The sequence below is a fragment of the Bos indicus x Bos taurus genome, chromosome 2, assembly GCF_003369695.1.
Source record: "Bos indicus x Bos taurus breed Angus x Brahman F1 hybrid chromosome 2, Bos_hybrid_MaternalHap_v2.0, whole genome shotgun sequence".
NCBI classification, from domain to species: domain Eukaryota; kingdom Metazoa; phylum Chordata; class Mammalia; order Artiodactyla; family Bovidae; genus Bos; species Bos indicus x Bos taurus.
This window is the reverse complement of record NC_040077.1, coordinates 5,053,947-5,081,434: the sequence shown is the minus strand read 5'-3', so window position 1 is coordinate 5,081,434 and position 27,488 is coordinate 5,053,947. Positions and strand designations below refer to the sequence as shown.

Sequence of the window (27,488 nt, the reverse complement as noted above, 5' to 3'; positions counted from 1 at the left end):
ACTGTGCTTTTTCATTGGGTTGAGGGAGGTTGGAAGGAAAATTGCAATATGATGCTTTTAGAACATTTCAGCTTACCACTGCTCCATATATTAAATGCATTTTAACTTTACTGTATATATTATGTATATACTGGACAAATGGGTCCCAGTTTTATAATATCTGGTCTTTATTCTCTAGATAACAAAGAGGTTGCCAATGTCTGACAAAAGTAGGGTTAGTAAATTAACACATTTTTTACACTTTGTGTTAAAATTCATTGAAAGGCCATCTTCTGAAAAGGACCTTTGGAAGTGAAATTGTCAATCACAGGTAAGTGATACACGTGTCTATACTCACTGCCCACTGTTAGATGGATGGCAAAAAGGAGGAACTGGAGCAATGAAATGTTCTAGACTAGAATGTTTCTTCATAGAAAACACTTTCGGAGAGAATCATTGTCACATGTGTGCAGTTTATTCAACACTACTGTGTATATAGCGGACAAACTTAAGTCCTTATTTGAAACATCTCCCAAGTGGCTCAGTGTGTAAAGAATCCGCCTGCAATGCAGGAGACCCAGGAAACAACCCTTCCTGGGTTGGGAAGATTCCCTGGAGGAGGAAATGGCAGCCCACTCCAATATTCTTGCCTGGAGCATCTCCATGGACAGAGGAGCCTGGTGGGCTGCAGTCCATGGGGTCTCAAAGAGTCAGACATGACTTTCCTTATTTGAAACATCCAGCCTTTCTAGATGTGTAGAAGTACACAACCTATTTTGAAAGTAGAGAGTTAAAGTAACACTTTTAAGTACTTTATTCTGTTAATTTATAGGAATGGTTGTATTTGGGGAGTGGAATTGTTAAACGAGTCTTGGAGAGTAAGATGACTCTTCACTGGGTGGTGGGGATGGAGGGAAGGGACAGGGAAGGACATGCAGAGAGAAGGGCTCAATACCCATCAATCTTTAGACAAGTTCACACTGTCGAGCCATTGTTCTGTTTGTGCATTTTAGTTAATATTGCCGTGCCATAAAGAATAAGCAAGTCATAATGCCCACAGTATATACAAAGTAGAGGTAATAAAATAACCACTTATTAAATGCCCTTTTGTTGGTTCTTAGGAAGGGCTGTGTCTTCTGGGAGTGCCTATGTTAATCCACCTCTTGGAGCTAGATGTAGTCTGGTATGTTTTCACCAAAATGCTGGAGGAGGGTAAGAAGAAGGGTGAGCAGAAGGGCTTTTGGCTAATCTCCATTATCTAGAAGATAGTTTTAGATCATAACCATACACCTGTATGTGCATTTTTGTAAAGTACCTATGTTTACTGTGGATAAACGTCACTATTTTGCAACATCTAGGCTTTTTCAATGTCCTGAAGTGACAAAGTATGGTTAAAAAATAGAGCTATTGAATTAACCAATTTTTAAATATCTTTGTTATCATTGATTTTTAAAAAGCATTTTGGACCCGGGGTTGGTTATACAATCTCTGAGAAGTGTACATCAGGACTTGTTCATTTAGGTTGGCAGCGGAGGGATAGAAGGAAGTATGAAGGGAGGACTGTATGTGGATGTGTTCATGTTTCTATTTTGATGATAACCATTGATGTGTTTTCATCTCTTGGCTTTCCTAAAGGAATGCATTGTTGAGTAATTCAGTGGGAAGATACCTCTTGGCTAATACATTAATAGTTATGTAATTGTTATTGGGTAATGAATCCTCTTAGAAGCATTACATTTTGTGTAGTTTGTTGCTTTATGTCTCATGCAGGAGTGCTGTGCTGTGCTTAGTCACTCAGTCATGTCTGACTCTTTGAGACCCCAGGTACTGTAGTCTGCCAGGCTCCTCTGTCCATGGGGATTCTCCAGGCAAGAGTACTGGAGAGGGTTGTCATGTCATCCTCCAGGGGATCTCCCCAACTCAGGGATCAAACCCAGGTCTCCTGCATTGCAGGTGAAGTCTTTACTAGCTGGGCTACCAGGAAAGCCCTGAAGACCAGGAACCTTAGGGCAAATCTACAGGGCAACAGGCAGGGCAGCTGGTGCCCTGATTTTCTCCAGCACCAGCACAGGAAGGGTCTGACTTCCACTCCACGCACGCTTCAGCTACTGGAGAGGATTCCTGCACTGGCTATCTCCCCTGCCATCTCCACCAGCAGAGCCAGGGAGTCTGCAAAGCCAAAATCTGATCATGCCATGCTTAGATCAGGGTCTTCCAAGAGTTTCCCATCTTATCAAGAGCAAAGCACCATGGTCCTCAGGGGTGCTCCGCAAAGGCAGACCCTGCCTGGATCACCAGAGATGAAAAGGAGGGCTAGAAGTGGGGACAGGGACTGCTGGCTCTCTCCCCAAGGAGAAGTCCTGGGCACTGAGCGGCCCACACAGGGCATGGAGGCGGCCCTCCCATGCTGTCTCTACTACCGTCCTCAGCCCTGGCACCATCTGGTCTGCCCTGCTGGGCTGGGAGGCTGGTTGGGCTTGGCAGGCCCAGGAAAGTTATTCTGGGGGTCCCTTTTCTAGAAGGTTATGTAAGCAGCCAGCACTTAACTGGTCAGCAGAGACCCTCTCAAAGCAGGGGTGGGCACAGCTGACCCTGAGAGGCTTTGCAAACTGCCCACCAACCACATCCTCACGGTTGTAGGGAGCTGCTGTCACCAATAGGCGTCAGAGTCAGGAAGATCCTCTGGAGAAGGGAGTGGCTACCCACTCCAGTGTTCTTGCCTGAGGAATCCCATGGACAGAGGAGCCTGGCAGGCTACAGTCCATGGAGTCAAAAAGAGTAAGACACGACTGAGCAACTAACACTTTCATGTTCAAGGGAATGTAATGATTTAATCAGAACTCTGACAATATCTTCATCTAGAAGTCTGTTGCCATTTTTGTCTTCTCTGAAATTTCTGTCACTAAGAGAGGCAGGATTACATTTTTTTCCTTCAAAAAAAAAAAAAAAGAGTTAAATGACAAGAAGGGTGGGGGAGGGATGGAGTAGGAGTTTGGGGTTAGCAGATGCAAACTATTACACATAGAATGGATAAACAACAAGGCCCTATTGTATAATACAGGGGACTATGTTCAATATCCTGTAATAAACCATAATGGAAAAGAATATGAAAAACAATGTATATACAGACATGTATAACCGAATCATTTTATTGTGATTCAACAATGTAAATCACGTATACCTCAATTAAATAATTTTTTTTAAAAAAAAGAGTCAAATGACAGAGATCACCAAGTGGGATTTAAAAAAAAAAATCTGACTACATTCTATTTACAAGAGACACATCTAAAACAAAAAGAAGACAATATGATTAAAAGTAAAAGACTAGGGGGGGTGGGGAAAGGGAACTAATAGGCATAGTAGTGCCAGGCAAATAAAATAAAGTTGGAATTCCTAAATCACTATCAGATAAAAAGAGACTCTAAGGCCAAAGTGCCTGGAGGGATCAAGAGAGTTATTACATGATGATGAATGGAGCATTTCACCAGAAAGATAAAACAGTACTCAGATGCATGTAATAACATGAACTGAAGTTGCAATATGCAAAAACTGACAACTCCACGATTAGAGTGGGGATTCTTAATACACCATTCTTAATGACGGAGAGGCAAGCATTAGGAAGCATACAGATGTTTTCAGCAGCACAACAGCAAGCCTGGCATAATAAGACAGATATGGAGCCCTTCATCCAGCAAGCATCACGGAACATTTTCATAAATTAACCCTGTATGAAGCCACAGAGCAACTTTCCACATCATAAAGTTGTTAGTCACTAAGTCATGTCCCGACTCTTGCAACCCTGTGGACTGTAGCCTGCCAGGCTCCTCTGTCCCTGGGATTTCCCGGGCAAGAATACAGATCCCAGGACCATTAAATTAGCACTTTAAATAAAAGGTTTGCAGAACTAGAAGACAAGGCAATGGGCGGGGCTCTAAGTGTCTGTCAGGATCTGCTCCCCACCCCAATCCCATTCCACTCAAGGGAGGGTTCAGGGTCCATTCTAGACCAGCACTGCCTCTGGTGTGAAAGAATGAGAAAGCCAAGCACAGACACCCACATCAGCAGGTCCTGTCTCCAGCATCAGCTCAAAGGCCAGACCCCAGCTCTGTGGACGGTAGCGGTGACTGAGGAACAAGGACTTCCCCTTGGGCTGTATCTTTTCCAGTAAGGATGCAATGGCTGCAAACAGAGCAAACTGTGAACAGTGCATGGCAGGGACCTCACATTCTCCTCCCTAACCCCAGGCTGGGGGCTACAACCCTCGCCAGACAAGTGCGGGGGAGGGGGCGCTTCTGGAGCCTCTCAGAGGGAGCCTGATCCCATCCCCCACTCAGAGTCTGCAGGGTCCAGAGACCAGAGCCTAGCTCACATCACCTGAAAAAATCCCCGCACAGGACTGGACACACAGGGAGGAAACTGCACACACGAGGGTGGGGACAACGGGAAGTTAGGCAGGAGGTTTATTTTTTTATTTTTCTTTTTTTCCAAACTTTAAACTTTTTATTTTGTATTGGTGTATAGCTGATTAAGAGTGTTATGGTAGTTTTAGGTGGACAGTGAAGGGACTCAGCCATCCATATACACGTATCCATTCTTCCCCAAGTCCCCCTCCCATCCAGGTTGGCACATAACACTGAGTTTCATGTGCTATATAGTAGGTCCTTGTTGAATTTACTCTTTTATTAAAGTCCAAAGTTAAAATGCCTCTTTTTTGTGTGCCACCATTCTTTTATTTATTTATTTATTTTAAATTTTATTTTATTTAACTTTACAATATTGTATTGGTTTTGCCATATATCAAAATGAATCTGTCACAGGTATACATGTGTTCCCCATCCTGAACCCTAGGCAGGAGGTTTAGACTCTGGCCAGGAGGAGAACAGGGAGTGTGTTTCTCCCCAGGCCACTCTTGCCTGCTGAGATAGGCTGCATGCTGTCTATGCAATGTGCATCTCTCTAAACAAACCCACCGCTTACCTATTAATATGTCTCTCATTGAATTCTTTCTGCACTGAGACACAAAGAACCTGAGCCTCAGTAAGTCCAGACCCCAGGTGAGTGATTCTAATTAAAAGACCACTGGTTCAAGTTCCAGTCAGATTTAGGCTGTGTTCAAGTCCTGGCATGTGGGTTCAAGTCCCCATATGAGTCACTTCCCAAAATTATGGTATTACAGAAGCATTCTTTTTTAAAATTTATTTTATTACAGTTGATTTACAATGTTAAGTTCTGCTGTACAGCAAGTGATTCAGTTATACATATATGTACATTCTTTTTCATTTTCCTTTACATTATGGCTTATCCCAGGATACTGAATACAGTTTCCTGTACTATACAGCTAATTCTACATACCCAATCTTTCTCTCCCTCACCCACCCTCCTTGGCAACCACAGGTCTGTTCTACAGAAGCCTCTAATGTTTCCTCTTCAAGATAAGAAGTTGGAATTCTGTCCTAAGATGCAGTCCTGATGCAGTATCAGAGAAGGTATGTTCAAGCACTGAATCTGTAAGTATACCAACACTTCTTGGCCCAAATGCAGAGGAGAGTCCAAGGGCAAGACACCATATGAGGCCTGAGAATTCAGTGCCACTGGCTTCTCAACAGCTGTTACTCAAAAAACAAACCAAAAAAAAGGCAACTCTGGAATGCAAAAGCAATCTTCTCACATTACTTTGCAAAAAGATTTCAAAGTTTCCCAGGACCAAGGAGGCCAGTCTACGACCAAGATCGCCTGAGAAGGGATTCTTTCCTTCCCTGCCGTCATCCATGGCCCACAGATACCTGCTGTGTGTCGGTCTGGTGGCTGGGTGAAAAACGCCAGGCTCATTTTCTGTTAACAAAACGCACGTGGATGGGCTCCCCTGGCATCAGAAGCCCATGGGTTTTTGCATGAACAGTTTTAGTCCAAGGAGATGTTTTGATCTCAAAATGCTGAAGCAGCTAAAACGAGAAAGAGAGAAGGGTTTTAAAATTGGGATAGCAGAAACTCTGCAGCACCGGCACTCTCATCATAGCTCCAGCTGCAGGAAACCAAGGGAACAAGAGACGTGAGAAACAGCGTCATGTCCTGATCGGGAGTCCGGCACATCCAGTGACTTACTGGGAGGTCCATGGAACAGATATGCAGGCAGAACTGAAACTGAGTAGGATTTTGTGGGGTTCCTGGGCACAAAAGCCTTCATGTCCCGCATTTCTTGCTTGAAAGAAATAGGCTTCATTAGGCCTCCTTGACCTTCCCTGAGTTCCAAAGAGGGAATCACCCAGTTACTAATTAGTGAAGGGAGGGGATGCAGAACCAAGGGGACAGCAGTCAGAGTCCTGATTCCTCCTCAAGGGATACACATAACAGTGTACTAGAGCTCTTCTGCAGAACTAAGGACCCCACCTAGGTGGAAGAGGGTAAAGTCACGCTGAACACAAGATTCCTGGAGCACCGCCCTGTCAACTTACCATCAACCAACCAGAAGAAAGTCATGCACCCTGCAGCCGCAACCCAAATTTTGCCTAGAAAAGTTTCTCCCCCCAAACCATTGACTAGATCAAGGGTTTTGAGCACAAGCCACCCATTCTTCCTGCTTGACTCTGTAATAAACCTTTTACTGCTCCAAAATCTGATGTTTTGGTTGGTTTGGCCTCAGTGTGTTGGGCACATGAACTTTGCTTGGTAACAAAATGTTCAAATAACTTATATTTTATTAGCCAGTTCAAAATTCTAACTCTATTGGTTCCACTGTAGGTCTAGAAAGAGAAGGAATCAAAGGAGAAAGGAAGGAGAAAAGAACAAAGTGAAATTCCAAGGTTTAGAATCTGCAGCCACCTCAGTGGTGGGACACACACAGCTGTCAGGAGGAGGCAGAGCATCCAGACTTCACCCATTACTGTCCTTAATTTAAATATTCTTCATTTGCACCTTTGATTCCATTTCTCACTTCTATGGTTCCAAAGCAGAAGTAGTCCTCTCTCTCAGGGTGAAACTGCAAAGTATCTAAATGACCAGCTTTAAAGAGCACCTAAGGACCCATCAGCCTCAAGCACTAATGTCCCCATCAATTGGCCATGGCCTGATTTTCAAAATCACCTCTAAGCTTAGAGGAAAAAAAGGCAACCTCCTCTACCAACCTCTGTCAGAACTGCACTGGTCCCTGGAGGGGAGGCAGGGCCTGACTCACAAGCCCGGGTGGACCGTGCAAGGGGCAGACAGCCACTGTTCCCTCCCCCACTCCAACCACCTAACAGAGCATAGGCGCTGGAGAACCTGTATCACCACATGGGATGCGGGCGCCCCAACCCGCTCCACCCCGACTCTCCAGCCTCGTCTCCCAGGCAAAGCAACAGTGTGCACTGATGGGTCCTTCAGGTGAGCTGGGCGGGGGTCAGGCAGGGAGCGGGGCTGCAGTGAAGACACAGACCGAACTACCCCTTGTCATCGTTAGAGAGCCAAGCGCAATGACCCGCGTTCAGGCAGATCTAGAATGCTCTGGCATCAAGAGGCCGTCACCTCAACATCGGATCTCTGACTCTTTGTTCTGACCTTATAGAACTGCTGGCACAGCCCCCTGTGGCAGTGGGAGGACGCACACGCACTTCTCACTCTAAGGCCAACATCCCACATGGATTTTCTGCCTTTCTGAATGGCAGTACATGCTCACTGAAAAAGTAAAACTATGCAGGAGGCATAAAAACAAAAAACAAGGCCCTCATTCCACTTCAAGACTCTGCCTCCCAAGGAGCAGAGGTGTATCTTCCAAACATTCTCTGTGCAATATGAATGTCTTATTCCTGATTTCAAGAAAACATGTTATTATTGCAGCATTAAAACCAATCCATGCCTTCCCATGGCCTTCCCAGGCCACAGGCACAGTCTCTGTTCTGTTGGGATAGACACTATTTATTTGCTGAAGGAAAGCCCTTCCATTGTTGTTGTGCTAAGAGATTTTCTTCATGAATGGGTGTTGAATTTTATCAGTTATTTTGGGAGATGGTCATAAAATTTTGTCCATTAATTTCTCCCATTGTGATAAATTCTATCCTGAGGTGGGCCATCCTTGCATTCCTGAACATACTTGGTTTGGTGACAGGGCATTTCTGTAAAAAAAGAAAAATAGCTGTTTGCAGTCTTTTCTTGATTTAAAAATAATCCTCCACGGCATTTGCAGCTATGCCTTTTTTCTCATTTCTAGTGCTGTTTATCTGTGCCTTTCCTTTTTCTTTTTCTCTCTTGGAAATAACAAATAATGATTTTCCCTCTCTACACTTGCAGTAGAAATGAGAACTCTTGAAGCAAGAACTTCATCAGGTACACAAGTATGTTAACAGAAGCAAATAAAACCCTGGTCCCCACCACCAAACACGCCGTTTCTGATCCTCTCCCAGTCCACCCATCTGGGCCCTCAGCTGCCTCTTGTCCTTGGCGTCCCCTGTAACTGTCCAGGCCATCAGAGCCAGGAGGCAGTGAGCTCCCTGCCAGCTGTCTGAATGGCTCTCAGCAAGCAATGAACTCTGCCTGTCAGAGATGTGCCCGTGGAGCCCACAGCATCACTCAGGGAGCCAGGGCCTTCCCAGTCCCTGGGAGCAGACACCGAGAACAGGCATGCAAACCCCAAAGGCTGCCACCCAGACTCTGTGCACAGACCACTTTCACCCCTCACACACCCAAGAGGCAGGTATCTGGCCCACTTTGTGGATGAGGAACAGGCTCAGAGAGTTGCGGAGCGGCCTGCCCAGGGTGTCAGAACGACAGACTGGCAGAAGTGGGACTGGAGTCCGTTTGCCTGAAGCCACCATCCCCTCCGCACGGACCTGTCTCCACTTTGTCCACGACTGAGCCTGGATAGTGTCTGTGGGGCTCATGGCGGGAAGAGACACAACTCGGCCCTGCTGAGCTGCAGCCACTGGCATGCCCATAGAGACGGGATGACCGCACGACGGTCCAGCCACCCCTTCCACACCAGCCTCCCCTGGCAGTGGCCCCTCACCTCCCCCAAGCCTGCCTCCCCATGCCAACCACCCAGAATCCCCACCAGGCTGGCCAGGCTTCCCCATCCCTTATGCTCTCTGATGCCATCATCTGCAAAGGTCCCAGTCCCTGCATGTTCTGCCCTGGGCTCCAACAGCCTGCAGGAAGCACCTCAGTGACACATGGGGAAGTGTAGGTGGGAGGCAGGACGCCTGCCCAGTGCCCCACACCTGCCACGCCACAACGGTGGCAAGTGGCTCCAACTGCACTGAAAGCTGAGACTCAGCTTTCTTATCAGTAAAAGGGGGAGATGCGTCCCCAGGCCATCCCCTCACGCTTCCAAAGCCTGGGGTCAACGACAGTAGCTCCGGAACCTTGGGCCAAGGTTTTCCGTGGCAGGCTTCCCAAATCTGTGGGAAAGGATAATGGGTAGAGTTTTCTCTACTACAGGTTTTCTCTTATAAAATTTCCTTCAGTCATTGTTTACTTCCGGCCGCAGCCTGAACTCGGATTCTGTACAAGCACAAAAGTAAACACTTGCACACTTAGAGATTCACGTGTAAGGTTTTCTCTCACCAACACCAAGCCTGCCTGAGGTTTTGAAACCCAAACAAGCTGGAGAACCACCTCCCTGTGTACAAGGCTGATTCACATAAAACGAGGTGATGAAGGGGCCTCGGGGGGCAAGCGTGACATCCTCCCCAGTGACAGTGACAAGACTGACAGGCTCGGAAGGGAGGAGCCTGGGAGGCCGGGACTTGAACAGCATCCACAGGGGTGGGTGGAGCTGCCCCCACGCCCAGCACGTGCATTTTCTTAGACCGAGTGCAGCCCACGGACACTGCCCTCAGAATCACCTGGAACCCACCCCAGACCCACTAAGTGACTCTCTCTGTGGCCGGGAGCTCCTGGTGACAGGGTGACCCATGGTGTTTGAGGGCCACTCCTGAACACCTCCCACGCACCCATCTGCAGAGCTCCCCTGGGAGCTTCCCGTCCCCGCCCACATACACCCCTCCCAGTTCTGCCCACACGACTCCAAGGAGGAAAGAAGCAGAGACAGGGCAGGTGGCCATGTGACCAGAGATGGCTCCTGCAGGGGAGCAGGAGGCATTTTAACACATAAACAGGATTTAACAGGAAGCTCGTAAAGTTTTCAAAATTCTTTTTCCCTTTTTTCCATCTAGGTCTTGATCCAGCTGAGCCCAGTCACCTAGACCAAGCCCACGGGCCACTGAGCCCCTAAGGCTTACCTGGATCACGAGCAGGTGGATCTCCAGCTCTGCAATCCTCCGCCCGATGCAGCTTCGAGCCCCGTAGCCGAAGGGGATGGACCCGAAATTGTCAACCCTGCGCAGGTTTCCTTGCCGCAGCCAGCGCTCAGGCCGGAACTCCTTGGCCCGAGGGAAGTTCTCATCCTCATAGGATGTGGCATAGTGGCAGAGGGCCAGCTGGGTCTGTGCAAACCATAAGAAAAGGAATAAAGAATGGAATCCAGGGAAAGCAGAGCAGAGGCCATAGCCCTGGCTGGGCGGACCCTCCAGAGGTGCTCTGGGCTGGGACAAGCCATGTAAGGGCCCAAGAGGCCGTGCAGACCCAGGATGGTAGGTCCCCCTTCAAAGCATACCCCACCCTGAATGAACCTCAATGCCACAGAGAAGGCAATTCAAGTCCTTCAGAAACTCCCCCTGAGGGACCTTCTGCTTTCACGGAGCCTCCAGGGGAGGGAGGGTGGAATGGTCATATGAGCTACAGAATTATCTGACTTTGTTTTTGCCAGAGCAATATCACACAGTAAACCTCTCCTTGCTCCTAAAGCCCCATCTTCATCCTAAAAACACATGCAGAAGAAAAGGAAATCTACAGAAATTCACACAGGAACAAGGACATCCTAAACGTGGAAGCAAATTTCCAATCCAGCCTCCCCAGCTCAGCCAGCCCCACTGTGCCCACCAGACTCACGCCTCTGGGAATCAGATACCCGCCAACAATCAGGTCCTCTTGGGTGACCCGGCCGTTCCCCGGCAGCACTGGAAACAGCCTGGAGAGAGCCAACGGAGGCCAGAAAGGAGCGGAGACTTTCAGAATAGTTTATCAAACATATAAAAGTCTGGATACAATGCCATTTTCATTTTCTAAAAATTAAATGGGAAAATCTTGCAAGAACCTTTGTGGTCCTCAGAAGGACTCAAAAAAGCCTCACACAACATTGTAAAGCAATTATCCTCCAGTTAAAAATAAAAATTTTTTAAAAGGTCTCACAGTCAAGAAAGATTACAAAACACAAAGAAAAGCTTTCAGTGTGTTATTATGCTCCCAAGAGGAATAATTCTGGATTTCTGAAATACATGCATGCATGGGAACTCTTTATCAAGGAATAGTTCTTAGGACTCAGGGTTCCAGGAAATAAATTCTGAGAACTATACTTTAATTTTCAGACTCTCTGAGAGGTGACCTACGAAAACTCTGAATATAATTTTAATTGACAAATACCAGTTAACACACAACTGGCTTTTTTTTTTTTTTTTTAAGATTAAATCTCATGCTGAAGATTGAGGATGCAATACGACTTGAAACATCATTATCAAGTCAGGTTTACGAGAATTATTTTAGTGAGTATTTTGTGAATAACCCTTGTTCCTTGTCATGGCATTCCCTCCATAGAGGAAGTCAGAATCCTGACCCTCACAGGAGGAAGAACCTTCACTGGTTACCTAATCCCACCTCCTCCCACCCAAGGCTGCCCAACATCACTTATATCCCTCACGCTCTGGCCTTCCCCGTGTCGGTAAAGCCCCGTCAGGGAGCAGAGGAGCCTCACTACTTGGCATCTCCAGCCCAACTCAGAGGTTTATACAAGACCACAGGATCTTGGAAACACATGTGGTAACTGGCCAAACACCCCAGTACATTCTCCTGACGATCACTCTGGTTCTGCTTTATCCTTCAAGGAGCACACTGGGAAACGGCTGGTGAAGCGAATGTCCAGAGTGAGTGCAAAGTTTGAGCGTGGCTCTTAATATCTTCAAGGGCACTTCCCTTGTAGTCCAGTGATAACGTTTCCCACACCCAACGCAGGGCACACGTTCGGTTCCTGGCAGAGGAACTCCACCCCACATCCTATGTGGTATGGCCACAAAAAAAGAGTAATGAAGGTCTTAATGAAGAAATGAATATTTCCAACTCTAAAACAGAACACATTTCTCCTGCTCTGAAGAGAGTAGAGAGGAAATAAAATGGTCATGAGTTCCTTCTTCCTAAACATTTCAGCCACCAAGGGTCACTGGAGTATTGGTTTAGGACCCAGTTTTTAAGTCAAAGCCACAATCATCATGATGAAGAATCAGATGTAACGGACATGGTTTTTGACATAAATTTTGGTGAGCCTTTTACCTCAAGGTTTCCTTAAGCAGAGCTCGGACCAGTGGGACTTTGGGGACGTCTGCGGCCGTGGGAACGTGCCTTTCGCCCAGATTCCTCACGATCTCCCGGTACAGGGCCTGCTGCACTTCTGGGTGCCTTGCGAGGAGATACACTGCCCAGGACAATGTGAACGATGTCTAAGAAAGAAACCGGCAGACAGGGGCACGTGTCTTGAATGAAGCCAAGGATTTCCGCAGCAGGAAGCACTGGGCATGAGGTCACAAGAGAATAAGTGCAGGTGAAACTCTGTCAGGGCGTTGTACATGTTACCCAAACAGGAGACGATCCCCCTAACTCCTCCAGGTATCTTGGGAAAGTAGTGTCAGCTATGGGATCCAAGTGTTTTTTTCAATAATGAGCTACAGGAAACATTATTTTAGAACTTTTTAAAAATCACTGAAGAGCGGGAATTCCGCAGCAGCCCAGTTAGGTCTCAGTGCTTTTCCTGCCGAGGGCCTGGGTTCAATCCCTGGCCAGGGAACTAAGATCCTGCAAGCGACATGACGTGGCCAAAAATAAAAAGTAATCTTAGAAAATCATTGAAGAGCAACTCGCCTCCTCTTCCCTGGAGTCTGTGGGCCCATAGGAATGCTGGTCAAGCCTGGAGGTTGTGCCTAGAACTTTCTGCAACTTTCTTTACAAGGGTCACTTGGGTTTTGCTAAGAAGGGCTTGAGGCTGCCCATCAAGCTGAGAACAGCATGCCGCAGGCCTGTGGCTGGGCCAGGCCTGCTCTGGTTGCCCTAATCAGATGAGGAGATGTGGGAGTCAGGGAGTAAGGGTGGAGAGGGGGCAGCCATGGGTCTATTAATGGTCCATTCATTGTTCCCGTGTGCTTATCAAGCAAACTACCATATGAGGACTGGACGGCATTTGCACGAAGCAGTATCACTGTTTCTACCACTTCCTAGATTGAAGACGGAATTTCTGGTTATTGAGAATAATTCTATTCTATATCCTAGGTTCCAAGATTTTCACTAAAATCAATACTATTATCTATGTGACTATATTTCACTTGCTTGTAAACAAGGACATTCCACAGTAAAGAGCCCTTCCTTTCAACTAAAAAGACTAACTTAAGTAAGTCATTGACATTATTTCCCTCCGATAGATATTACGGACTTTTAGAGGATATAGTCCGTAAGTGTTTATAGGACAGCTCTACTGTAATACATAATATAATATGCAAGTTCCTCCTGTAAATGGTAAGGAAATAAATTAGATGCTTCCGATCAAGAGAACAGAAAATTTCTATTAAAATCACAGTTTCATGGAAAAACCACATGTGGTATAGGCATACAATGGAATGCTGCTGCTGCTGCTAAGTCGCTTCAGTCGTGTCTGACTCTGTGTGACCCCATAGACAGCAGCCCACCAGGGTCTCCCATCCCTGGGATTCTCCAGGCAAGAACACTGGAGTGGGTTGCCATTTCCTTCTCCAATGCATGAAAGTGAAAAGTGAAAGTGAAGTCGCTCAGTCATGTCCGACTCGTAGTGACCCCACGGACTGCAGCCCACCAGACTCCTCCGTCCATGGGATTTTCCAGGCAAGGGTACTGGAGTGGGGTGCCATTGCCTTCTCCATACAATGGAATACTATTCAGTAATTGTTGTTGTTCAGTCACTCAGTCGTATCCGACTCTTTGCAAGCCCATGGACTGCAGCATGCTAGTGTCCCTGTCCCTCACCATCTCCTGGAGCTTGCGCAAACTCAGGGCCATTGAATCAGTGATGCCAACTATTCAATAATAAAAAATAAATAAATAAATATCTTTATAAGCAACAACATGCATGAATCTCAAAAATCATTTCACTGCGTGAAGGAAGCCAGACACAAAATACACACCATATGATTCCATTTATATAAATTTCTAGAAAAATGCAAACTTATGTACAGTGGCTGCTATTGCCAGGGGCGGGGGTATGGGAGGGATGGACTGAAATGAGGGTGAAGAACTTGCAGAGATGATAAAAATGTCCAGGATGTTGATTGTGGTGTTGGTTTAAAAAATGATAGCATTTGTATTTATACTGTATCTGTCAACAATCTGTACTGAATTGTACCACTTAAATGGACATAGTTGGTTGTGCACAAATTATGCTACAACAAAGTTGGCTTTTTAAAATAACATTTTTTTTTTAAATGAGCATAACGTTGCAAGCTTTTGTCTCCTGAAGGTTCCTTCAGGTAGGAATGGGTCCTTTCTGCAAAGTTACCACGAGGGGGCAAGAGTACCACACATCTGAATCAGCTTAGGGCTGGGCTGTGCATTCCAACACTGGTTCCCCACTCAAAGCCACACGAAGTCACATTCACACCGTTAATTAGAATTTTCATTGCTGGAACTGAGTGCATTGATTAGTTTGCATTTCATATACATACATTTTGTTTTATTGTTGAAGATGATCTATAAGAGTAATGAATTTATGTGAAGTTTTTCTGCTTTTACTTAAGTGACATCATGTCACTAAAAATGTCAACCATAGGTTTTCTTCTCCCTCTAAAAGGGAGATTCATGCTTTCCTCAAGTCCAGGAAGCACTCGTGTGAAGGAAAAACCTTGAGGTAATCTTTGCTGTTTCATCTTTCCACCCGTTAATCGAGGACAATAACACCTACTTCAGAAGATCCTGTGAGAACAAAAGGATACTTACAGACACGCACAATCACCACATTTACTACTGAATCTTAATTATTTCACGCAACTGACTTCCTCCACATTACTGAAAGCCTGGCCCTCCTTTTTCCTATTTCACCACTATCTTTCTCAGCATCCCTGTAGCACCCCCGCCCCAGTCAGGGAGCCCGCGGTAACCATCCAGTGTTCGGGTCCCACACTTCCCCCATGCCCGGCAACCGCTCAGAGGTGCGCCTGTGCGTGCATCCGGTGTGCAGGTCCCACACTTCCCCCATGCCCAGCAACCGCTCAGAGGTGCGCCTGCACGTGGACGGCGGCGGGGGCAAAGCTGGTTTTACTAACGTGAACACAGGATACTCGCTTTTCTGCACCTTCATTTTTCACTTAGCAATAGGGTACAGAATTTCCTCCAAATCAGTGGTCAGTGCTTTGTTTCATTCTGATATTGAGCTCTCCTTGGTCATAGTATATTATCCATCTGCTACACTGATTGAATCTATTCATTCAGATTTTATTTTAAACTGATACATACACATATTAAAGCAAAGTGCTTATTAAACATTTCTTTCCTTACGCTTCCTTTAGCAGGTTTTGAAGTTATGCTGGCCTTATCAAATGAACTGGGGAGTTTTCCATAACCCAGAATATTTTAGGTGATAAATAAGAGGGCTTTTCATGTCTGTGCTCTCTGCATTTCTGATATTATGAAACAATGGAGAAACGCTTGCAAATCAGGATTTTAAACTTTAAAGCGTGTTATTTAGCACAGGAACTCTAGTTAATGCTCGATGGTGACCTAAATGGGAAGGCAGCCCAAGGAAGAGGGGATACACCTCTACATGCGGCTGATTCACTTTGATGTACAGCAGAGACTAACACAACATTGGAAAGCAGCTATACTCCAGTAAAAAAGTCATAAAATATTTTTTTAAATTGTTACTTTGTGTGCATGATTGTGGAACTTGGTTATGTTCTTTACAGAATTCACTGTGCACCTTAGTTTTACATTTTACACATATTTTTAAAAAGAGAAAAAGTGGAGTTTTCTTCTGGAGATGTGCAGCAGCGAAGCAGACGCTCAGCTAGTACAAACACGCACAGTCCTTTTGAAGTATCCGCCATCCGTCGGATTTCCGTCGGATTTCTTAGAAAGGTCCTAGACTCTAACCATTGTGTGTCTGTTGAGAAAGAAGGACTCGTGAGAGCTCACCGTGTCTACACCGGCCAGCAGCATCTCGGTCATGTTGGCGTAGATTTCCTCCAGTGTCAGTTCCTGGCTGAGGAAGAGGTAGGTGAGCAGCCCTCCTCGCACTCTCTCCCCTCTTTCCATCTGGCACCGTATGTCCCTCAGCTTGTTGTCAACGTGAATTTGGCCTGTTTGAAAACAGTGTTTCTGTTGGAAGAAGTTTGATTAAGAATCACCTCTTCAAGTGATACAAATGAACTTATTTACAAAACAGACTCACGGAACTTCCAGTGGGGGAGGGCGACTAGGGCAAGATGGGAGGCTAGGGGATGGACACGTACACAGTGCTATATTTGACGTGGACAGCCAACAAGGACTTCTTGTATAGCACATGGAACGCAGCTCGATGCCATGCGGCAGCCTGGAAGGGAGCGGGGCTTGGGCAGAATGGATTTATGCTGTGTGCGTGGCTGAGTGCCTTTGCTGTCCACCTGAATACTCCAGTACAAAAAAAAAAAAGAATCTCCCCTTCAGTCTCAATTCCCTCTTCATCCCTCCAATAACTTCTCTCAATTTTTGACAGGTTCAGAGGCTAGACAGCCCCCATTGGTTTACTGCCAACCTTGGAACTTCATCCATATGCTGTTTGTATAAATGAATAATGGTTGGGAACTGCCTTCTATTTGCAAGGTGGGATGCTACTGGGTTCATGAATTGTTGAATAAACCCAACGAGGTACTTACATATACTCCGAAGAAAGAAAGATAAATATCTCTTCTTTTTGTAAAATAATCTATAAAGTATTTGCAAATGTTCGTTTTTCTACTGTAATAGCCAAAAAAGCTGTGAAGTAACAAGAATATAGATCCTTTTTTCCCACTGTGTTTCCAGAAGGGAGAATGAATGAGGGAAAGGGCCAAATTACTGCAGAAAGATGCTAGAATATTATATATATCAGAACTCATATACGCAAATGAGGGAATTCCCTAGTAGTCCAATGGTTAGGACTCCAAGCTTTCACTGTAGGGGATGAAGTTCGATCCCTGGTCAGGGAACTAAGATCCCTACAAGCAGCACAGTTTGGCCACAAAAAAAAAAAAAAGAGAAATCAAATGAATGCTGACCTCTAAGACACTTCTTTCTTTCTTTTTTTTTTTTTTTTAAGACACTTCTTTCAATGTTAATATTGTTCTAAAAACATAGTTCTAGACATCTTGGAAATCTCGCACTTTGAAAATTCTTTTATACTAAAATTTTTAACCATATTGGAAAACTAATCTTACTTTGTTCATCTCAACTTGGGTTGGAGCAAAATGGTTTCTCCCAGCTTGTTTTCACCCAGTAAGCAACAAATGAATTTGTCCAAAAAAGCCTCCATTGAGAATGTTTCAATGATTGAAGCAATGACAGAATGATTGGACTAAAGACATCATCTCCCATAGACAACACTTACTTGCACCTATCCCTGCAAGCATGTTGGTTAAAATTAAAAGAGTTTAAAAATGAGAAATCAATCACATTACTTGTAGTCACACCCCACGTGCTTTTTGCTCCTTCAGAAAACCAGGCTAAGAGTTCTTGAGTCCAAACAGCACATAACTTCACCAGGGCATCCCCTGCAGTGATCCCACTGTCTGTGTGAGTGTGAGACACACAAGCAGCGGGGAAGTCAGGCCCACCCGGCTCCACAGCAGGTGCCCCCACTCTTCTCTTACTGAATTCGAAGAGTCCATCCCAGGACCTGCAGAATTCCTGCCAGGGTTTGGGGATGAGCAGGCGGAGCCACCTAGGGATGGCGCCGGCATACATGGAGGTCTTGAACGTGCAGAACATGAGCGCCAGGGCCTCGATGTAGTCCGCGGTCAACTGCGGGATGCTGTTCCCCAGGCAGCCCAGGCGACTCTCATAAAGAATGGTGGCCACTCCTGCACAGGGGAGAGGTTACAGCTTTTCTCCTTCCGGATTAGCCACAGAATCAACATGAGATACCTGCCCATAAAAGTAGCTACCCCCGAGGTTTTCCTCTATCAGATTCTGATCCTCAGGACGTTGTGCGTTCGGTGATGACTGACCCTCGGCCTCACCATGCCCTCAGGTCAACAGTCTGTTCAAGACCCACGACGCAAAATTCCCAACCTTTCAGCCAATTGCTCGAGTTTGGGGAGTTAAAAGGTGGCTCTTCCTGGCCACACATCAGGGAGCCCCAGACCCGAGAGCTAAGGGGGGAGAGGAAAGGGCTGCCAAAGAATCAGGGAAGAGCAGGATTTCTCAGTGTATTTACAACTCACTTCTCTTGATTTTATGACTGTTTTTAGAGAACATTAATGCCAGAACTTTAAAAAGTTAACTTAAAAACTAAATTTGAAGCAAGCTAAACTAATTTTTTTTTAATGGGAAACCTGGACTTCCTTGGTGGTCCAGTGGGTAAGACTCTGCACTCTCACTGCAAGGGACATGGGTTCAATCCTTAGCCTGTGAATAAATAGTTAAAGTGGGGAATCTAATAGAATTCTCAAAAAACTCAGGTTCAGAAAAAATGTTTGGTATGCTACCTTTTTTTTTTAAGTAAAAACAAGGCTCACGTGTATTTCTTCGTACATGTGTAAAATATTCCCTGAAGAAACTGGTGACCTAGCTGGGTCAGGAGAGAAGGAAACTTTTCCATGAGTACCTTTTGGGTTTGGTTTTTGAACCACGGGAATGTACTACCCATCTAACAAGGGTTTTAAAAGCTAGAATGACTGCAGTACACACCCTCTCAATTTCTGCTGCGTCTTTTAAGCTTGGCAGTGCCGGGTCTTAGTTGCAGCATGTGGGATCTAATACGCCGCCCGGGGATCAAACAGGGGCTCCCTGCATTAGGAGTGCAGAGTCTTACCCGCTGGGCCACCAGGGAAGTCCCTCTGTTGCTTTTTAAATTGTGCTAAAACAAAATGTGTAGTAATTAGGAGCGAGGTTCTTGAGTTAGAGAGGCCTGAATTTGAAACAAAGTTTCTGCCATTAAAAATGGACAGTAGTTTTTCAGTTTCCCCATTTGTAAAACAGTGGTGGTCACTCTGGTTCCGTTAGCACTGTGAGGATTACACATACATACATATGGGGCTTAGCACAGTTTGGGACGCAGGAAATGCTCAATGATGGCAAACGTTCATTCTTTCATCTTTCCCACCACCTGACTTCACTTCACCTTCCATCGAGTATTTGAAGAAAAGGTCATTGATGTTGGTCACTGTATCTCCATCTTCTGCCTGGCTCTTGAGGAAGTAGATTCTTTTAATTAAATCAGCAATAACTTGGTTGATTTCTCCTGCAAAAATGGCCACATCTTTCGGTTTCAGAATTCTTTGTCTCAACACACTTCTCATCTTGAGCCACTGTTCACCCTCCCTAGAATAAAGTGAATTTCAAATAATCTTACTTATATCAATATTCTGGGAAGGAATTCAGAATATCTCTGCAAAATTTTCCTAGCAATAGTCAACAAGATCTGCCAATCCAAATGGAATGGCGATAGGATAGACACGGCAAAGACAGGGGAGTGATGGTGTCACTCCCCAGCTCATGTATAAGGACAAACAGGCAAGAACAGAATCTCTGAACTGATGGGAACTGGGCCAGAGGATCGGGGGATGCACTGTGCTCTCCTCCCTGCTTGAGGCTGTGTTGATTAACTCTCGGAAGACACAAAGGTGTATAAAAACAAAATAATAACCAAAGCGGTTATGAGACAGGAATCTCACAAAGCAATCAATGCTGACATTCCGAGACCATCCTGGAGGTCTCCTACAAGAGCTCACCACCCTCACCCCGGTCCACAGGTGGGCTCTGTGAGCTTCAGCCACCTTGGTGGTCATCACGTGGACACCTAAAGCCACGAAGTGTCGCCTGAGAAACAGTTTCTCTCCATCACTTGGTCAGTGGGACCTCCCACCTGTCCCCGCCATCAAGTTTCTTCCCAGAGGATTTCAGGAGATTTCAGGAGACCACACAAGAGGCTCTTTTGAGACAGTCCCCCTGGGAGTTCTGTGCTTTATTAATAGCTGGTTTTAGGAGCCCAGTAATTCAGGGAGGGAGTCTCCCTGGGCTGCCTGCTCCTGCTGAGGCTCAGCCTGGCTCCACATACTCACGCAGAGATAAGGCCAGTGGATCTGCCCCGCAAGTCTCGATACTCCTGCCAGGACCCCATGTTGGCTCTCTGGGGCGAAGCCCCCTCCGCGCGGAGCACCTGAGCCACCAGGTCTCGGTCTGCAACAGATACTACAAACTGAGGACCAAAGTGAGACTTGAAGATTTTTCCATATTCCCGTGTGTGCTTCTGCTGCAATACCAAGGAGAAATCACAAAAGTAAAAAAATACACAGATATGACACACCTTCAATACAGACACTCCTAGGTGTCAGGGGGGCAGAACACTGGGGCAGAGGGAAGCTCTACATCATACAGAACTGATCAGAGTGGCTGCTTTACTTGCGGTTATCAAGGGGGAAAGGAGTGGGGAGGGAACAACTGGAGATTGGGGTTGATGTACACACACTATTAAATACAAGATAGATACCTAATAAGGACCTGTTGTATAGCACAGGGAACTCTACTCAGTTCTCTGTAATGACCTGCAAGGGAAAAGAATCTGAAAAAGAGTGGATAACAATATATGTCTAACTAAGTCACTTTGCTGTACACTTGAAAGTAACACAGCATTGTAACTCAACTCTGCTGCTGCTGCTGCTAAGTCGCCTCAGTCATGTCCAACTCTGTGCGATCCCATAGACAGCAGCCCATCAAGCTTCCCTGTCCCTGGGATTCTCCAGGCAAGAACACTGGAGTGGGTGTATACTTCAGTAAAAATTAATTAAAAAAAAAGAAGGCCACGTTAAATATTCCTGAGATAAACATATTTTCACATCATTAATCATATCCACAGAAGTTTTCTTAATTCTTTAAAGATGTGTATTTAAAAATAACTTAAGTGTGTGAAGCAACAAGAGGAATGGGGTGTAGATGAACTAACTGCAGGGTCTAAATGTCCTCTGAGTCAAATGTCCTCTGAGTCAAATGTCCTCTGCCGGCTCCTTTCCCTTAGGCCCTCAGCAGCCCACCCAGCCTGCCCCCTCGAAGAAAGCTGCCTGTGGGCAATGTGTAATGAACCTGTGAAAATATCTACAGCAAGAAAATGAAAGAAAGGCACCCAGATTAGAAAGGGGAAAATAAAGCTATCACTATTCACAGATGCCATGATCTCACATATAGAAAATTCTAAGATACCTGCTAAAAAAAAAAAAATCAGAACTAATAAATATGTTCAGTAAGCTTACAGAATATAAGATCAATATACAAAAATAAAATTGTATTTCCATATACTAGCAATGAACAACCCAAAAATAAAATTAAGAAAACAATTCCATTTGTAATAACATCATAAAGAATAAAACATTTGGGAACACAGTTAATAAAAGAATTGCAAAACTTACACTCTGAAAACTACAAAAATCATTGAAAGAAATTAAAGAAAACATACACAAATGGAAAGATAATCCATGTTAAAGGAAAGAAAAACAATATTATTAAGATGGTAATACCTCCCAAACTGATTCATAAATTCAGCATAATGCCCATCAGAAGTCCAGCCACTCAGAACAGCAAACACAATCTTTTTTAAAAAAGCAAAGTTGAAGGCCTAACATTTCCCTGTTTCAAAGGTTACTATGAAAGTAATGAAGACAGTGTGATACTGCCCTAAGGATGGACGTCTAAATCATTGGAATAATTGACAGCTCAGAAATAAACCCATACATCTATGGTCAACTGATTTTCAACAAGGGTGTGAAGACAATTAAATGGGGAAGAATAGACTCTTTAAGATACGATGCTGGGAAAATTGGATAGCGACAAACAAAAATTAAGGTGTACGCTAGTCTCACACCACATTCAAAAACTACCTGAAAATGGACCAAAGACCAAAACATCAGCGCCAAACCCACAAGACTCTAAGAGGAAAACACAGGGATAAACATTCATGGCCTAAGATTTGGCAAAAGTGTCTTAAGATATGATACCAAATGCCTGAGCAACAAAAGAAAAAATAGATGTTTGGACATCTCACAATTTGTACACGTGCTTCAATTTTTAAATGTGTTTCACTATCAAGAAAGTGAAAGACAATCCCTAGAATGGGGAAAATATTTGCAAAGTACATATGGATAGAGATTTATGTCAGAATGTATAGGAAACTATTACAACCCAACAGAGAAGAAAACAAATAATTCAATTAAGAAACTGGGCAATTATTTGAATGGACACTTCTCTAAAGAAGGTCTCAAAATGTCTAATAATCACAGGGAAGAAGCTCAACATCATTAGTCACTGCTGCTGCTGCTGCTAAGTCGCTTCAATCGTGTCCGACTCTGTGCGACCCCATAGACGGCAGCCCACCAGGCTCCCCCATCCCTGGGATTCTCCAGGCAAGAACACTGGAGTGGGTTGCCATTTCCTTCTCCAATGCATGAAGGTGAAAAGTGAAAGTGAAGTCGCTCAGTCGTGTCCGACTCTTAGCGACCCCATGGACTGCAGCCCACCAGGCTCCTCCATCCATGGGATTTTCCAGGTAAGAGTACTGGAGTGGGGTGCCATTGCATTAGTCGCTAGGGACATGTAAATCAAAACCACAATGAGATATCACCTTGCATGCACTTGTATGCTTATAATCAAAGGACAGGTAATAATAAGTATTAGCAAGAATGTGGAGAAATCAACACCTTCTTGTACTGCTGCTAAGTCACTTCAGTCGTGTCCGACTCTGTGCGACCCCATAGACAGCAGCCTACCAGGCTCCTCTGTCCATGGGATTTTCCAGGCAAGAGTACTGGAGTGGGGTGCCATTGCAGCTACTTTAGAACAGTCTATGCTGCTGCTGCTGCTAAGTCGCTTCAGTCGTGTCCGACTCTGTGCGACCCCATAGACGGCAGCCCACCAGGCTCCCCCATCCCTGGGATTCTCCAGGCAAGAACACTGGAGTGGGTTGCCATTTCCTTCTCCAATGCATGAAAATGAAAAGTGAAAGGGAAGTCACTCAGTTGTGTCCGACTCTTAGTGACTCCATGGACTGCAGCCTACCAGGCTCCTCCATTCATGGGATTTTCCAGGCAAGAGTACTGGAGTGGGGTGCCATTGCCTTCTCCAAGAACAGTCTATACAGAGTTACTATTTGACACAGCAATTGCACTCCAAGAAATAGACCCCAAAGAAATGAAAACATGTGTCTGCACAAAAACTTACACTGAATATTCCTAGCAGCATTACTTATAACAGTCAAAAGGTGGGAACAATCCAAATGTCCATTAGCTGATGAATGAATAAGCAAAACGTGGAATATTATTTATCCATAAACAGGAATGAGGTACTGATACATGTTACAACATGGGTGAGCCTTGAAAACATGATGCTCAGTGAAGGAAGCTAAACACAAAAGACCACATATTGTATGATTCCACTTATATGAAATGTCCAGAATAGGCTAATCTATAAAGATAGAAAGTAAATCATCAGTAGTTGCTTAAGGTTGGGGGACATGGAGGGTTGGTGAGTAATAGCTAAAGGATATATATTGTATTCTTTAGGATTTCTTTTTAAGGTTATGAAAATGTTCTATATTTGTTTGTGGTGATGGCTGTATACTTCAAGTGAGAGAACTGTATGACATGTGAATTATATCTCAACAAAGTTGTTACCAAAAAAGGAAATCACAATAGATGTAAATGAGTTAATCTGTCCAGTTAATAACTAAGGAAGGAAGGAGAGAAGGAGAAAGGATGAAAGATAAGTGCTCTCAAGCATGGCTCAGCATGACAAAGGCAGGGCTGAGCGTGGCGGAATTGACTGCATTTCTCTTTGGCATCTGCCAACGTTTCTTATCACCCCAATTCTCAACCACGGAAATGGCAGGCCAGAGAGTCTGTCATCTCTCCACTCTTCTGCTCTCAAGTGGAAGCTGTTTGCTTCTTTACGGGCCTGGTTGAAGTCCCACTGCCTGGAGATGAAGACACTCAGACTCAACTGGGATGTGTCAGGTGCCAAAGGACCACTCGGCCTAACCAACAGGTGACCCCAGAAGGGCGTTTCTCCAGGTGTCTGATAGCATGGCTGTTACAGGAAGGACTGGGAGAGAGGCCATTCATCAGGGAAATCCAGCTACTGAATGGGCACAAGCAGACAAGGGAGCAACTGACCAAGGGGCAGAAAGAACCAAATGAAGGAACCAAGTTTATGGCCCTTTTAGTGGAGGGCCATGGAATGATACAGTCAGCCAGACTCAGTTTGTTTAGCCAGCTGGAGCACAAACTCTGGAGTTGGCATCTCGGGTCACAGATGGGTGACCTTGGGAAGTGAGGTTCCACTGTGCCTCAGTTTCCTCATCTGCAAAATGGAGAAATAATAGAAATTACCTCCCAGGGAGGACTTAGAACTGTGCCTGGGCAACCATGAAAAGAGTTCTAGAAGTGTCCATTCTTCTTATGTATTGGTTATTACTACAGCTTACAAAGCCCTCACAATAACCCATGAGATGGATGACGAATGTTAGACGTCTGCACAGAGGAGGAAACCACAGTCCAGAGAGAATAACTGATTGGCGAAGACTCCACGGGTGTTTGCAGATCACTGGTATGTAACTCAGGACCCTTCCACTCTGTCACACCAGGCACCCTGATCACTGTCTGCTCTGCCACTAACTAGCTGTGTGACCATGGCCAAGTCACTCACCCAAGGCTTTGGGTGTTTGCCACATGTAAAGTGAAAGACCTGGATCCTATAGCTGGCATTCTGATTACAAGTCGAGTGAAAGAAAACTGGAGTTGAGATAACAGAATAATTCTCTTCCTCCTTAGAACGGCAGTAGCGGTGATCTGGAGAGCACCGCAAAAAGGTTATAAGAGAACCTTATCCAGTCTAGAGCAACCTGTATTAAACATGCCAACAAATAATAAATAATGTTTTTACCATATTTGAAAACTATCATCCTGATATCTTATGTTCAGATTCCACATGGAAAAGAGAGGAAATCATTTTTGACCCCTAGAAACATGTCTGGGAAGAAATTGTGTAGGGCTCATGTGGCAGATGGCAAGATGGGGGCCAACTGGAATTTTAGTCAAATTAAAACTGCTCCTCTTGTCCAGTCTTTTTCTATCAATGAAATTTCTGCTCCTCCAAAGGTAGCCCTGGCCTCTGCACCATCTGGTAGGTTAATGGTTGAGGGAATGGATGAATGACCAAAACCCAGGTGGATGGTTACAAAATCTTCCTCTGAGAAGTTTCTGAAGGGTAAGCTTTGAACAAAAGGAAGGGAGTAATAGGGGCAGAGGGTGTTCTCGGAAGAGGTCCCAGAAATGACAGCCGGTGCTGGAGTGGCAGCCCTGAGAAAACGACGGGGCAGAGTGGGCAGCAGCTGCCCGGCAAGTGAGAGAGACCGGATCTGCCGGCCTTAAAGGTGAGGGTCACCTTGCAATTAAAAGTTTGAGGTGGGCATGGGAAGGGCAAAACTCTGGGTCAACGTGAGCCACCGTAGAATGAGCGGGCTCCCCTACACTCCGACAGGGTTGTTGGACCGGTTGGGTTCTTCCTAAGGCCCTGCCCAGCCCTGGCTTGACGCCGAGATTCAGGAACCTTCGTCTGTCTTCTCATCACTTGGAGGTTACATAACCCGGAGCCTCCGAACCCCCGCTCTTTGGGGGATTTTGTTTTTCAATTATAAAACACCAGCAAAGAGGACTAAAAGCATATGCAACAAGTCCTCGGCCGCGAAAAGACCCACGGGCTCCTCGCCCACCGCGTGGAGAGACGGCCCTCTGGGCCTCCCCGGGGGCCGTCGGGGAAGGCCCGGCGGCTGCCCGCTCCCCCTCTCCCCCGCAGGCCCGCGCGCGGGAGCCCGCCGGAGCGCACGGCGCGCGGGGCCCAGGGCTCCCGGGCGCTCCCGGCCCTCGACCTGCCCTCTGGCGCCCCTCCTCGGGTCACTCAGAGCCCCCTCCCCGGCGCGCCCCCAGGGAACCCTTCCCGGCGTTTCCTCTTCGGACGTCCCTCCTCAATGCCCCCTCCCGAGGTCCCCTCTCCGGCGCGCTTCCAGGGATCCTCTCCCGGGACCCTTCCCCGGCGCTCCCTCCCCGGCATCCTCTCCCGGGGTTTCTTTCCGGAGCTCCCCGGGCTTCCCTCGCTGGCGTCTTTCCCGGGTCTCCTTCCCGGCGCTCCGTCCCCAGCGCCCTCCCGCCGGAGAGAGCCCCCGCGCGCCGCTACCTGGATCTCGTGGATGCGGCTGAAGCCGTCCTTCCCAAAGAACTCCACCAGGTTGGCGAGGGTCCGGGGCCCCGGCATGGCGGCGAGGCTTCGGGGCCCCTCTGCCCGGCCCCCGGCCTGCGACGCCCCTGGCCGCCCCGCTCCTTTGTCCTCGGCCCGCGCCCTCGCCGAGAGCCCAGAGCTGGCCAGCCGGGGCTGCCCAGCGTCCCAGCCGCCCAGAAGCCCGGTACGCCCGGCCGCCGGGCTCGGACGGGCTTTCAGGATCCGCGCCAGCAGAGCCATTGCGATCCCGTGCGTTGGTCGGTTTGAGCAGTTTTTTTGTTTCGAGGGCTGCTCTTTGAGGTTACTCTCTGCTCCGTTTTAACTTGTTCGAGCAGCGCTCCTTCGAAGTACTACGGCCCGGGCATCAGTTTACACAGACTTTTATTGAACGCTCCCTCCCCTAAGGCTGGGGAAAAGGGGGTGGTCTGTGATTAGACTGCAACAGAAATGAAGCGATTATTGTTTTTTCTTCACATCGATTAATTAAGCGTTCCTTGAGACCGCAAAGTTTTAAGGTCAATCCCACTTCCAAGCATGGCCAAAAAAAAAAGTCGACTGAGATTTTTTACATTATTTCCTTCCTTAAAAATTACTATTGACGAAAGAAAGCTAATTTGCTCCTTTTGTATTTTAAAACCTGTTCTTTGTGATTTCAAGTTATGCAATTATAATTCGATCCCGAAATGAGAACAAAAATGTTGGATGACTTTGCGATCCCTCACAGTATTGTAAAATGACCACATTATTACTTTAGCACAAGTTTTCATAATGAAAAATATGCTGCCTCTATTGAAGGTTTTATAGGTCTCCTTAATTTTATCCCAGCACACAGTACAGACTGGAAGTGCTAGTGAGGACCTGTGGTGAGGGCTGAGTGACTTCTTGAACATTTGGTGTTTTTTGTCTCCAGCAAGGATTGGTCCTGTTGCACAATGCCTAGAGAAATGAACACACCTCCAGGCGAAAATGAGAAGGAAGAGGAC

The 27,488-nt window shown here is 46.1% G+C and overlaps 1 protein-coding gene across 1 annotated transcript; it reads right to left on the bottom strand.

Moving 5' to 3' along the window:
- Positions 1-5,168: 5,168 nt before the first annotated feature.
- Positions 5,169-26,858, bottom strand: LOC113901079 (cytochrome P450 27C1). The gene is made up of 9 exons (XM_027554975.1): positions 26,464-26,858; positions 20,310-20,500; positions 19,370-19,569; positions 17,898-18,107; positions 16,207-16,370; positions 12,331-12,497; positions 10,900-10,978; positions 10,191-10,394; positions 5,169-5,921 (listed from the first exon to the last, which is right to left on the bottom strand). The coding sequence occupies exons 1-9, from the start codon at positions 26,743-26,745 to the stop codon at positions 5,805-5,807; spliced, it is 1,614 nt and encodes a 537-aa protein (XP_027410776.1). The 5' UTR covers positions 26,746-26,858; the 3' UTR covers positions 5,169-5,804.
- Positions 26,859-27,488: the final 630 nt, after the last annotated feature.

Excerpts from the sequence above, each read along its gene's own strand:
- LOC113901079 (XM_027554975.1), bottom strand. The coding sequence starts at position 26,745 with ATGGCTCTGCTGGCGCGGATCCTGAAAGCCCGTCCGAGCCCGGCGGCC. Across the intron at positions 16,371-17,897 it reads GGATGGACTCTTCGAATTCA|GCCAAATTCACGTTGACAAC; the intron begins GTAAGAGAAGAG and ends GTTTTCAAACAG. Across the intron at positions 10,979-12,330 it reads CTGCTTAAGGAAACCTTGAG|GCTGTTTCCAGTGCTGCCGG; the intron begins GTAAAAGGCTCA and ends GGCTCTCTCCAG.